Source organism: Coturnix japonica, chromosome 7, assembly GCF_001577835.2.
Source record: "Coturnix japonica isolate 7356 chromosome 7, Coturnix japonica 2.1, whole genome shotgun sequence".
NCBI classification, from domain to species: Eukaryota; Metazoa; Chordata; class Aves; order Galliformes; family Phasianidae; genus Coturnix; species Coturnix japonica.
In genome coordinates, this window is record NC_029522.1 from 30320159 (window position 1) to 30333906 (window position 13748).

Genomic DNA, 13748 nt, shown 5'->3' on the forward strand with positions numbered 1-13748 from the left:
ATGTGTTTTGCAAAGCCATGTACCAAGTGCACAAACCAGGTGCTACTCCAGTGATGGCATTTCAAGAACAGGAACAAGACAAAATCTTTGAGGGACATTAAAACAGCAGAGGGTGGTAGCAATGGTCCCACACATCTGGTGCTGGAGCATCACAAGAAAAAAGCAAGGGGAAAAGTGCTACCGAGGTGTGATGGCCAGCAAAGGAATAATTCTGTCTGAGGCAAGGTGTTACTCGTCAGTATGAGAGGCACCTATGAATTCTTGTTGATCTGTTTGCTAGAAATATGACAAACAGTCCAACTTTTCTAATAGATTCCATTAAGAAAGAGCTTTTACAGCCATACTGCATGACAGGGAGATGGAGGGTTTCAATATCAATCGCTGCATTAATTAACCTTTTCCCATCAATTCCAGGGATTCCCGCAAGGACGGATGTTTCAGTGGGCAGAAATACCTGATTTGTGAACTTCAATTTCTTTAATTCCTTAAGCAAACAAACAAGCCGTGCTGCACACCCACTAATTAGAAAGGATTGTGTGCCTTCCCCTGAGGATAACACACGGTCTGTGCTTAACTCCCCCTCAGGATTAATGGTCCCAGTGATGAATGAACCCCATTCACACCAGCTACTCTGATCTTTCCATTATAAAGGGTATATAAAGTAATAACATGTACACAAACAAGGAATTATATATATAATAATTAAAAGAATCACAGCATGGCTGGGTTGGAAGGGACCCCTCAGTCCCAGCCCTGCCATGGGCTGGCTGCCCCCAGCTCAGGCAGCCCAGGGCCCATCCATGGCCTGGGGCACCTCCAGGGATGGGGCACCGCAGCTCTGGGCAGTGCCACAGCCTCACTGCACTTACAGGCTGATAATGGCTAATCTGCATTATGGTCTTAAATCTAAAAAGTCACAGTAGGAATTTATCACTGTTATTACAAAAGGTAAAAATTGGAGTAAAACACTTTTTCTGATTACATGGCTTTTTAGTGTAATAAAACGCAGGATTTGAGTGCAATGATTACATTACACACACGAGCACATAAGTCACTGATCTTTATGTATTCTGCGCTTATTCTATTGACTGCAACGAAAAAAAGATGAATGCACACATATTCAATCTTCACGAGACTGAAATAATGTTACAGAACGGGCAAGGCAATGCAAATAAGATGAAGTCAGCAGCTTGCTCCCAAATGGCTGCTGTGGGGTTGGACTTTGCTTATCTTCAGCCTCTCGTCCTTACAACAGACAAGGAGCAGCATTTGCTAAAACCCTTCTGAACTCAACTGAAATATTCCACTTTTTCTCGCTGGATGCAGAGTTCACTTTTGTGATCCTGACACCTCAAGGCTGATTTACTGCCACAAACTCTTGGTTTGCTTTTGATAAGCATTTCCAGATAGAGGCCAGCACTGAAAGCAGCCGATGACCTATTAAACGTCATTTCCCATATGAAGGCTGTTACACCCCTGCTCATTGTCCACCAGCTGCCAGTGTTTCCAAGAGAAATCTCACATGCTGGTTTTGACCAAAAAGTCTCCATTGCCTGTTCAGAAAGGGCACAGCTTGCATCCCAGGCAGCCCAATTACACCAGCCCTGCAGCCACCGACTCCCTCTCAAGTACTTGTTACAGGGATAATTAGAGGACTGCATTGTTCATTAACTTCTGACCCTTCACTAACACCCATCTTCACCTGGAGTGCTCCCAAAACACCAGGCAATCACCAGCTACAAGCTAGAGAGGAAAGGATGAAAAGCAGCTTTGCTTTAATAACTCCAGGAGTCAGTTACGTGTATGATTCTGGATTAACCTTAAGTACTGCTTCCTTCTTGCCCACCTTTCAGAGCTTCCTGTGTCAGCACAGGAGGGATGGAGCAAAGCCAAGGGTGCTGGGGGAGCAGCCAGCAGTGCCAGCCAGCACAGCATGAGGCCGTGCAGCTCATTACAACAATTAATGCTATGAACCTAATAGACACTTCAGGTTTAACTGGGTAAGGAACTGGAAAGCAAGGTGGTTCCAGAGATGAGAAAGAGATGTAAAACATCCAGTACTTCTCTGACTCGGAAAGGATTAAAGTGACAGATTTGGCCACTGTTGGTATGAGTAGATCTGAAAAGCTTTTCTGTGCCCACCCTCTGCCTTACCTGCAAAACCTGTAAAGCTCTGCTGGGAAATGCCACCCCCTGAGCTGCCTTCCCTCCTGATCTGCCTGCTGCCCACAGTCAGGGGTTTGCAGGTCTGAATTCTTTCCACTTCATCACACCTCTTAGACAGGTTTGAAACCATTACATCCACTTAGAAAAGTTGGTCTTTTTTCCTTTTTCTTCCTTTTTTTTAGTTTTTCTTTCAGTCCTCATGAACCTGCCAGAAGCTATTAGAGCTGAGCAAATAACCCAAGGCAAGTAATTCTACATCTAATGTAAATGATGCATTCAATCTGCTCCGTTTCGACTTCATTTAGTACTTTTCTTGAGGTTTTGTTACAGACTTTGGTTTCAGCAATAAGGAGGAGGAGGTCAGGAAGACTCAGAGGAACTCTGAGTTCCTCTGACTCAGAGAATATGTTCTTATGTCGGACTGGGTGTGCACTGTCATCACTGTTTTTTTATAGGCAATAAGTATGTATTTTAAGAAGTACACACCATAACCAAATGCCTGGATTAAGTGGCCACAATTTTGCATTTCAGAAATACGTTCTAAGATTTGTTTTAAATCATGAGCACAGTAATGTCTGCAAACAAGTTCAACAAGGCTACTTGCTGATAACAAACACAGAAGGAAGCTCAATACTTAGAAAGGAGGTATTATTCTGTATTATTGAATGGTCTGAAGGAAGTATTGACGGAGTTTTCTCAGCTCTGATAGTTATCTGATAGTTACATAACAGCATTAAGGATGTGGTAGATGTTGGTGTTCTCTGCCAGAGCTATCTGGCATGTATTCTCCAATACTGCAGCAAAACCTTCAGCATTATTATCTACCTACAGCAAAGCCAAACACCCCAATCCTCCATTTCCCCCCCCCCCCCTTACCTTACAGGCAAGGTCCTGTCCCCCTTCCTCCTGTCCATCTCCCTCTGGGGCACGGGGTACCAGCGGAAGTTCAGCTTCCAGTTGAACCCTCCATAAGTCATATCTGACCCAGCCATGTACTCAAACGTGTCATCACTGATCACGTCAATGATTGGGCACACGACAGTCCTCCTGTAAGGAAAAAAAAAAATGAAAAAGGCACTTGCAAACAAAATTGTTTTTCAGATCCCTCTGTTGTTTTAAGTCTGTGGCTCCTCTGCAGGAAAGCTCTGCTCAGCAATGCCCTGCAACAGGACACGGCACAAACTGGAACCCAGGAAGTTCCAGAGCCCCAGCTGATGCTGCAAGGATCTGCTGTCCCCCAGGCCCCTCTCACCTGTCCTCCCGGATCCTGGCCAGCAGTGGCTCCAGCCAGCCACGGGTGCACTCACAGTGTGCATCCAGGAAGGTGATCACTTGCCCCCGGGCAGCTGCTGCCCCCCGCAGCCGTGCACGGATCAGCCCCGACCGCTGCTCCATCCGGAGGATCTTCACTGGGACCTCCAGCTTCTTCACGTAGTTCTCCAACGAGGCCTTCAGAAATTCTGCCAGAGTCAGCAGGGAAGAAAAAAACAACAAACAATAAAGAAACATTATTTGAGGGTGCTGAGGGCCTGGCTCTGCTGCCCTGAGCAGCCCATGGATGGGCCCTGTGCAGCCTGAGAGAGGGAGCAGCCAGCCCACAGCTGGGGCTGTGACATCCCTTTCAACCCAACCCATCCGTTCTATGGCCTTTAAGGTCTATTCCAAACATTCTATGGCTCTATGATCTTTAAGGTCCCTTCCAACCCAACCATTCTATGGCTCTATGATGTTTAAGGTCCCAAGCATTTATAGTTCTGTTACAGACAGGTTCAGCAACTCCTGAGGGCTCAAAATGCAACTTCAGAACATATGTACCACGCTCTGCCCAGCCAGGAGCCAACACCGCCACCATGCAGGAAACTCTTCCTGACACATGCCGAGTGTTTCTGAAGAGCAAGAGCAGAGCTACAGAGGCTCACACTGGAACTCAGCTCAGTGCAGCAACAAAGCACACATACATGAGTGCACACATCAACCTGAGCACCTTGGGAAAACATCACAGGGATAAAAGGATCTTCAAGTAAGTCACAGTCTGTTTCCCAGGAATAAATCTGCAATCAGTATTCAGTGTAAGGTGATTACACCTTTTGTATATGGCTTAATATGGCTACAGCCATTTTTGATAAGCTGCACCATTTTGGACCTGTAGGACTACTAAATTTGTTGCTCTTAAAGTGTAGTTGCCTGGGCTAAAGCTTTTCTCAGCCTTTGGGCCCAGAGAAATAACAAGCCTGTATGTTTTCTGAAGCAGGGAAAAGCAGGACAGTAACTGGAGTGAAGTTAGTGCTACATGGAGCAGAATGGATGGCTTGGCTTGTACCCTCCGTGCACTGAACGGCTGCAACTGGATATTGCATTTGGCTGCACCGGGGAAAACTGCTCATCACCCCATTCATCCCATTTATGGAATATGATCCCATTTGGGACTGCAGCAAAAGAGAGACCAAAAGAGGGATGGGGGAGGGGATCCTGCCTTCTGCAGCAACACACAGTGATGAAGCACAGCACAAAGGAGCACTAATGGTTCCCTGCAGCACCCACCCCTCTCGCTGGCATCGTCCACCAGGATGATCTCGGCGAGCAGGCGACGCGGGGAGCGGGAGACCACGCTGTGCACAGTGCGCAGCAGGGTGCTCCAGGCCTCGTTGTGGAACACGATGACCACGCTGGTGTTTGGGAGCTCGTCAGGGTACACTTTGGTCTTGCACCTGCCAAAAAATACAGGAGAGAATAAAAGGTTAATCCCAAAGAGCCCTAACGAGCTCTACCAACAGGAAGGTGGGAAGGAATCTTCATACGCACAAATTCTTTAGGAGGAGCTCCTCCAGCACATCAAAGCTCTCTGTTAAGAGCCAGGGAAACAAACGATCCTGGTCCCTGCAGAAAGCCAGCTTGTCCATATGGTTTCTTTCATAAACATCACCCACCATAACAAAACTCACTTTAATCTCTTCTTCTGAATCACTGCCATTAAAAAAGTACATGAAATCGTGACCACAGCTTTTAAAATGCGAGGTGAGGGGATAGTACAGAATACTGAACATCACTGCACTCTGCAGAATGGTCACAGGGTTCCCAGGATAGTCACTGAACTCCAGATCTGACTGCAGAAGGTACGGTGTAAATAGAAACTGTGCATACACAGGTGTGTGTATGAACACATATAGAAACATATGCACACATAGAGCTATATAATGGCCTTGACATCATCTAGATGGAGACCACTCAAGTCTGCTGGTCACCATCCCACCTTTCCAACTTCAGTGATCCTTTTACGTCTAGAGAGCTCATACTGATAAAGTTCATTACTTTCTATCAGTGCCTGTTGTGATACAACAAGGGGAAACGTCTTCAAGTTGAAAGAGATTTAAGTTAGATTTAAGGAAAGTCTTTTATAGTGAGGGTGGTGAGGCACCGGCACAGGTTGCCCATCGATGTAGTGGATGCCCCATCCCTGGAGACTTCCAAGGCAATGCTGGACTAGGCCCTGTGCAACCTGACTTAGCTGTGGTACCCCTGCTTGTTGCAGGGGAGCTGGACAAGGTGACCTTTACAGATCTCCTCCAATTCTAAGGATTCTATGATCACCCGTGGCAACAGAGGTGGCTAAAAGAGCAAAAGCACAACAGAACAGTATGTCCAAAAGCGGACATTCTGAACTGATTTATTTCCAAGGCGCACTGAATGGGTATATACAAAGCTGGCATAAATTCTGCTTGTCCCATAATTCACAACAATCACTTGAACTGTATTTAGAACAGACACAACTTTGGAAATCAGGAGAGAGCTCCTACACGGGACTGTTCAAAAATGTCCAGACAGGTACATTAGCAGCTGAAGGCCAGGACACAAAGAGGCAGGTATCTCCTTGTTTGCAGCTTTTCATTAACTCTGATCACAGAATCATACAATCTCCCGAGTTGGAAGGGACAAATCAAGTGTGAAGTCCTTCTCTGGCAGCCCTGGCTCCATTCACAGCAACAGGCCCTGCTGCAGATCCGCCCCCTCAGCATCCCAGACACTTCCAGGCTGGGATTATCCCCTCTGGGGGAGGATTATTCAATTTCCAAATGATTTCATCCTGCTGCTTGGCTATGTATAGTTTCTCGGGTACATCAAGCGATGAACTGGGATTTGTTGATATCCGGCCCGCTCATCAGAGACTAAATTAAATCTATTCACTTTGCTTAATTTGGGTCATTTGATTTCAGTAGAAAATGTAAATGCATGTACTTTGTCTATATTATGGCATTAAATCCGTATTTCAGTAGATTACTGCAGTGCTCAGCCCACCCAGAGGAGCATTTAGTCTGCTCCGGGTGGCAAACTGGGCTCCATGCTGACTTCCACTCTACAGTATGCAGTCATCAAATCTGAACGGTGCTCTCAGAGGAGCAGCTCTACAAGAAACTCAACTTTCTTCAGCTTTCTGGAAACACGCCTGCAAAAGTTAAGGGCTGGTTGTGCAAAAGGGAGGCCCAAGAGCAAGGCATCACCTAAGAAGCAACACTGTGAACAAAGACACAGTAACTGCATGAGCTACCTAACGCTTGCAACCTGCTCATGTATGTCCCATGGAGGTGATGTGTTGCTCCCTGGGTCCTATGCCAGCTCTGAAGGAGAGATAAAGGTAAGCACTGCTCACACAGCCATCAGATGCAAGGACTGCCATTCCACCACCCCAAAACTCCACGCAGTGCACAGTCATTGTTGACACACACTGATGTTGGCAAGACTTCCTCGGAAACACTGGTTTTCCTTCTGCACTCATCAGCTGTGACTTTATAAATACACATGAAGTAAATACAGCTGTTTAAATGCAGGAAAAACACAATTTCCAAGATCAGTAACATGGGAACAGCGAGACTATTTACCATCCTTCCCGTTGGCTGTGTGCAGATTGCACGAACATGAAGGGCTGTGCTGTGATTTTTCTCTTCCACAATTACATTGAGGCTCTCAGAAAAGAAAATCAAGGCAGAAAATCATGCAGGAAAGCAAAACACTTGGAGGGAAAATGAGAACGTAACCGGTAAATAGAATTTACTATGCAGTATTTGTGATATGGTGCATTAGGGAACAAAAAGAACTGTGTTAAATAGATGCAGTTTATATGAGCTGGGGGATTTTGATGATTATTTAGCCATTACCCACTGTTACTTTGCATTACAGAGAATATAAAGATGGAAACACATAGAAAAGGTGCATAACACTGGATGTTGGTGCAATACTAAACGTGTCTTCTAGAAGTTGCACTTTGGAGCACCACTTGGCTACCTGCAGACAGCAATGTTTCACTTCTACGTAAGTGATATTGTGCTCAGAGAATCCTGCTGCCTGAAACACAGTTTTCACCTGTATACTGTATATAAGCCCTGTGAGGTGTGGAAATTTAAACTGCTATAAGGAAATGCACGGTGCAACGTTATGAGCAGGAGAAAAGCCCATTGGAGCAGCTGCAGAAAACAAGAGACTTGGGTTAGGCTTGATTTGTCACCTCTCCCACTGCAAACCCTTCCTCTGCCACCCGCCTCATCACTTCAGCATGCACCTGTTTGAACTCTGCTTCAATACATTCACTTGAACTGCACCGGTTCCTGTTTTAAAACTGAAATTAATGCAAATGAAAGGCAAATGGAAAATAATTGAAAAGGAATTTATTTCACTTAGAGCGTCAGGGCTGCAGCCGCACCATCGTGTTGAATTTCATTGCATCAATATGCCCCAGCGCCTATCAGTTTTTATAGCCAGCAGATGAAGGATGTGAGGATGCATGAAAATTGTTTCCTGGTGTTTCATTACAGAGTACGAGCAGGTTTGCATTTGGTAGGAGCAACCCTTCACTCATCCCTCCGGCTATCAGTGTTCATAAAGCTTCAGGTATAGCCCTGAATATCAAACATTCCTCAGGGATTTCCCACCCCAAACTCTGCTTTGAGATCTTAAATATCACTTCCAAAGTTGTTTACTGAATGCTCAAAGCTATTTTCACGTCGAGGAAGGCCACGATAACACAACACAGCATTATTAAAAGCAAAGAAGCTGCAGTCGGTACGGCACATCCACCATCCTAAGCCTTCCAGCAGACAGCTCAGGGGATTTTCACCTTAACTCCAAGCAGAAGCATCAGTACCCCCACAAACCTGCCTGGCACGTAGCTTAATTCAGGACAAACCTATAACAGAGCTCACAACTCAGCAGATAAGGCTTTCCTGGACACCTTTCCATTGTTAGTATTGCTCCATTTCCAGTGCTACTTGTTACAATAGCACTGCTGAATCTTCTTCACCTCATACCCACCAGGCTAACCTCAACCTTCCACTGCCCACAGCAGACTTCAGTTCTGGTTGCAGTTAATATGGGATTTCTGCTGCTATGGTCCTACAGCAATGCCAAGCCCAGCATTGGGCTTCTCTCTTCTTCCCTTCTCTCCAGCAGCACTTCTGCCCCTTTGGTACAGAGAAGTTTCCCCCATTTCCAGAGGAACAACATCAAGTCACTTGAATTTAACCCTGCAGTACAAACACAGCCTTGCTGAGCACTCACACTTTCTTCTCCTCCCACACGTGGGTGTTTGGTGCCTGACCTGAATTGCCACCCCTTGTGCCAGTGCTCTGTCACACAGAGCAGGCTCTGCTTGGCACACATGTAACATCCTTATCTCTGCACTGCTCACTCCGTGCCAAGACCACAAATAACTGCCTGTCATTGTGACAAAGTAATCAGAGGAGCAGTATTTTCCACTAAGCAGTAACAGCCCAAAGTCAAAGAAAGCAACGCTCTGGTCTAACAGGGCTCTGGGAGCAACCCAAAAGTCACCTGTGAGATGTGCTCCAGCAGCACATCTATGTTGTGCAGATTACCTACAGGCAACTCTCCTCCCTGCTTGCAGTCACCCCAGGTAATTCTCCCTCCACGCTCACAAGGCAAAATAATTTCTAATGTGTCATTTGCAAGCATTTTCTGGCTTGAAAGCACAGATCGATTTCTCTCTGACCTTCCTTGTTTATGGATGCTTTAGAATTTCTCTGTGCATAACAGTAAAATATTTAAAAACAAGTTAGCTTTCACTGATAGGAAGCCGTAAGCAGGTAAAACCTGAACACGCTTCAGTGACCAGACACTTTGAGGTGGAAGAAGAAATAAGGCAATGCTTGATGAGATGAGATAAATGGGTTAGATGTGACCATCAGAAATCAATATAATTGGCTCTCCCTTCTCAGGGCTAAACTGGATGCTCCCTGCCATGCACAGGGCTGGAGGCACCAAAGGGCTTTTTCTTATGTGAGGGTGTTTCTGACTAGAAGATACATGTTTGTAAGCACAGACACAGAGCAACAGCCGACTTCAACCTAAATTTCCATGATAAGGAAATCTGACTGTAACAGCTTAACAATTTGTGGAATAGCACTGGCAACTTATTCTTTCAGAAAAGATTGATTTCCCTTTGCTAGGGAATATGCTTAGAAAGAAAATTACACAGGACTTGTCCTGCAAGAAAACTCCCTAGCTCTGAAAGAAAAGTTTGCATTTATAACATACAAGGTCTGGGCTCTGCCACCTGCACATCTGCAGCACACGTCCAGTCCCCAGCAGTACAGCAGGTTGCACACTAAATGCATTAGCCACAAAACTGCACAGCTGCAAGCACAGGAGCCTGAGCACAGATTAGCTACTCACTGCCTTGTTCACCTGCTCAGACAGCAGCTGCTGTGTATAACCCCAGATAAGCCCAGAGCCCATCAATGCACCCGGAGCCCAAAGAGGATTTGCCTGCAGTCAGCCTGCAATGCACTGCAGCCACAGCCCCATCCACCTGCAGCAGAGCCCCGTGCAGCACTCACCCATCCAGCCTCACGTCTGGCAAGCTTCTGTTCAGAGCAATGAGGTCGCTGGCCATAAGGTTAAACTGGTTGATTTTAAACAGCTCTTTCATCTTCTCCTGGTCGTCTTTTGGGATGAGCACTGCCTTCCCCATCTCGCCGGGTCCTTCCTGGTTTCGGGAAATGACAGCTGCAACACAAGACAGCGGGAGGGCAGCTTTTAACACTGGGGTGTCTTTGAGCTTTCAGCTGGAATCACACTGACAGTACACGAATGCTCCTGAGAGACTCATGCCAGAATCAGAGCCCAGCACCAGGTTCTCTGGGATATCCTGCAAGCACAAAGTCTGGGCAACACTTGTACAGGTGTTGAAAGTACCTGAAGAACACATGAATTAAATCACTCTGACCTACTGCTTTTGTTGTTAATTTATTCCCAACCGAATGGCATGTGGCATTACAAACCTGTCCTTTAAAAAACAAACATCCCTCCAGCCCTGCAGAAGCAGGCATCCTGAGAAACACACATCCAGACACACTTGGCTAGAAGAGCATCAGAAATTTACCTAGGAGGTGCTGCCTGCAGTTGTAATGTATGCTTCACCTGAGCAGCAAACACTTTCCCGGTGCTCTGCGATCCATTTCTACTAGAAGCACTGCTGGATGCCGCACCCACAACGTGCTGCTTTCACTGCATGTGAAGCTACAACTCCTGCAGCACACAAGTGCACGCTGTCCACACAACTAAATTCCACTTGGAGCATTTCATAAGGGATATTTATGCAAGGCATAATGCAGGCATCAAGTACTTGGAACTGATGGCTGGTAATTAAACTCTGTTCTACCATCAATTTTTGGAGGAATTATGAGACTCTGCAGGCTGGAATTTGAAGAAATGTTCCCTCAAGCTGCCAATTGTGGCTATGGAAGCAAATTCTGCCTCTTTTTGGCTGGAGAAGGCTGAGGGCTGCATCCTTCCCCCAGCAGTCCCGCAGGAGCAGCTCCCTGCTTCCCAAAGATCTGTGCCCAACAAGAGCCCAGCAGGGAGCAGGCAGCCATGCAGAGACGTTGCTGAGGCAGTAAGACAGCAGGAAACGGGCTTGTTTCAGGATGCTGAAGTACTCTGGGTTTGGCTGAAAATATCTTAGTGACAGTTTTCTTCTGGAGAAATCAGAAGCTTTCCATGAAAGCAAATAGGCGTGAGGAAAAAAGCTGTCAGAGTATGATTAGAACAGCCATCGCTATGACAGAAGTTTGCCTCTCAGAGCAAGCCATCTCACAAAACTGTATCATGAAGGGTGAAAATGAAATTGTGTAGGGTACCATCCAAACACCACAAGGATGCTGTGCTGCACTGCTGCAGGAATCACTGCCAGCTCACCAGAGCACGAGCAGTGCCTCATAACAGCATTGCAAACTCATCTCAGCCTGAAAACTTCCAGCAAGTCTTCCTGAAGGTTGCAGTTATTTCTCCACCCTGCAGTAAAACTGAGATATCATAAAGTAATTCCACGCGCTTCTGCTGTTTGCTGAGGTTCATCGAGATAAAGCTCAGGGCAGCAGAAGCGCTGTGAAGCTTTATAACAAAACTAATTGGGAATTTCCCGATCAGCCTTTCCACTCTCACAGCTTTACTCAAAGCAAAGTGATACCTGGCTACATTTCAATCAGAGTACATGCAATGCTATGACTAAGAAATACGTTTAATTCTGCTAACTTCAGGAAACTCAGCTTGTCAAGTCTGCAGAGAAGACACACAGCTTGCAGGTTGTATCACCCAAGCTTTCGAAATGCACAAAGCCACAACAGGGCTGCAAGGATGGCCACAGTGCTGTGGAATGAGAATACTAACACCAAACAGGAAAACTGCAATGCCTTCAATTAGTGTTTGTGCAGCACCTCGACATCATGCTACGCCATGTTTTACAAGGAGGCTGTGGCTGCCCCATCCCTGCAGGCATTCAAGGCCAGGCTGGATGTGGCTCTGGGCAGCCTGGGCTGCTGGTTGGTGACCCTGCACACAGCAGGGGGTTGGAGCTGGATGAGCACTGTGGGCCTTTGCACCCCAGGACGTTCTCTGATTCTATGATATTCGATGATAATAAGAGTTAAACGGACTTAAGACACCCACAGCACACATTTCATACCTGCCTTGATGGACATTTTACAGCCTTTCAAGAAACCCAAGGCATGCAATAAGTGGATTATACTCCTGCCTTGACCCAGCCAAGGAAGCAGAATTTTCAGGAGCTAAAGACATAAAAACTGCAGAACTTGGGCCCTTGAGGAATGCAGTCACACCTGCGTGGATTCAACAAGGAGCTGTGTATACTGACCACCATTCAAGGAGGCATCCATACGTGATTCGCCATGCTTTAGTTAATTGTGTTCAGGAGCTGCAAGCAAGGAGCAGTGATTCAGCGCTTCTGTTTGTTAACTCACTGAATGGGATTTCAGAGGCTGTGCTTTTCAAAAGTGTCCATCAAAAATAGCTTCACCTCCGAGCACAAGAATTAACTCTCATCTCCTCAGCGACCGTCCTGGTGCACAAAGGCATAATGGAACTGACACGAAGCATGCCCACAAAGAATAAAAATGCTATTTATCCAGCATTCTGCCCGCAGACATTTGTCATCATCTGTCAGAAGAAACCAGGCCTGCTTCGGAAATGAACACAGCCCCCCTCACAAGGGCTTACCAGAAGCGCTGAGGTCTTCGGTAGAGTACAGAATATGAAGCACAGAATTCAAGATAAGGAAAGGAAAAATAAAGCTGACCTCAATAGATTTGAAAGCATTCAATTTATTTAAGGATTCGGCAAGGGCTCTGCACACAGACTGCTGCTCAAAGACATGCTGACACTTGGGGATATAAGGACTCATCACCCATGCATTCTCTCCAAACATTTCTTTGCCTTGCACATGCCTTGGCCTAAGCCCCTGTGCCTGTTTTCAAGCAGCAGTGCTGTGAAACGATGCTGCTTTGCAGACAGACAGGCAGCAGGGTCCCTGTACAACCATCCCTGTCCCATCCCCCTCTCCCAGTACAGCCCTATCTGGTAGGGGTTGTGGAGCCCACAGCAGGGGCTGTGTGGGCTCTAAGTTCCCTTCTGACCCAAACTATTATGTTTGGTATGATTCTTCATATATTATCGATCAGTTTAAATCACTAAGGAGAAAGCTGGAATAGCACTGATACTCACTGCAGCTATGATACAGCCTTCATGCATCCCAGCAGCAGCAGTCAGGTGGCTTTAAAACAAGCAGGGGGCTGCAGGGAGGGACTTCAGCCCAAATCTCCATTCTGCAGCTGCCAGAAATGTGCAGTTTGAATAGAAAACCTCCCGGCTTTGTAAGAAACTGAAGGAATGCTGGTGTTACAGTTTGGAAAGTTAGACGTAACTAGGTGAGGATAAAGTCAATCCTGGGATAGTGACAGAGAAGAAAGTAGCTTAAGGAGTGTAAGCCACGTGCAGCTGCCATCTGCCCAATTCATTGTGTTCACTGATATCTTAGAAACAGAAAGGGGGAGAAGATGAGATGTGAATGGTAAGAACACCCCAGTGAGTGACAGTGTGTCTCTACTCATGCTGAAAGCATTGAGAGAACATGACTTAAGTTCATTTTGCAGAGCAGAAAGGCCGAGGTTGGCAGGGATCATCTGCTCCTACCCTGCTCCAGTGGAGACAGCCAGATCCAGGCGCCCAGGACCACATCCAGGTGGCTGCTGGAGATCTCCAAAGGAGACGGTTTTGATGGG

The 13748-nt window shown here is 46.4% G+C and overlaps 1 protein-coding gene across 4 annotated transcripts in view; it reads right to left on the reverse strand.

Moving 5' to 3' along the window:
* GALNT13 (polypeptide N-acetylgalactosaminyltransferase 13) overlaps positions 1-13748 on the reverse strand; it is a 63001-nt gene that overhangs the window by 27453 nt on the left and 21800 nt on the right. For all 4 annotated transcript variants that reach the window (XM_015869188.2, XM_015869189.2, XM_015869190.2 and 1 more), the window contains 4 exons: positions 10011-10179; positions 4708-4874; positions 3419-3626; positions 3043-3213 (listed from right to left, as the gene is read on the reverse strand). In XM_015869188.2, coding sequence (XP_015724674.1) covers positions 3043-3213; positions 3419-3626; positions 4708-4874; positions 10011-10179 — 715 coding nt within the window. The remainder of the gene's footprint in view (positions 1-3042; positions 3214-3418; positions 3627-4707; positions 4875-10010; positions 10180-13748) is intronic.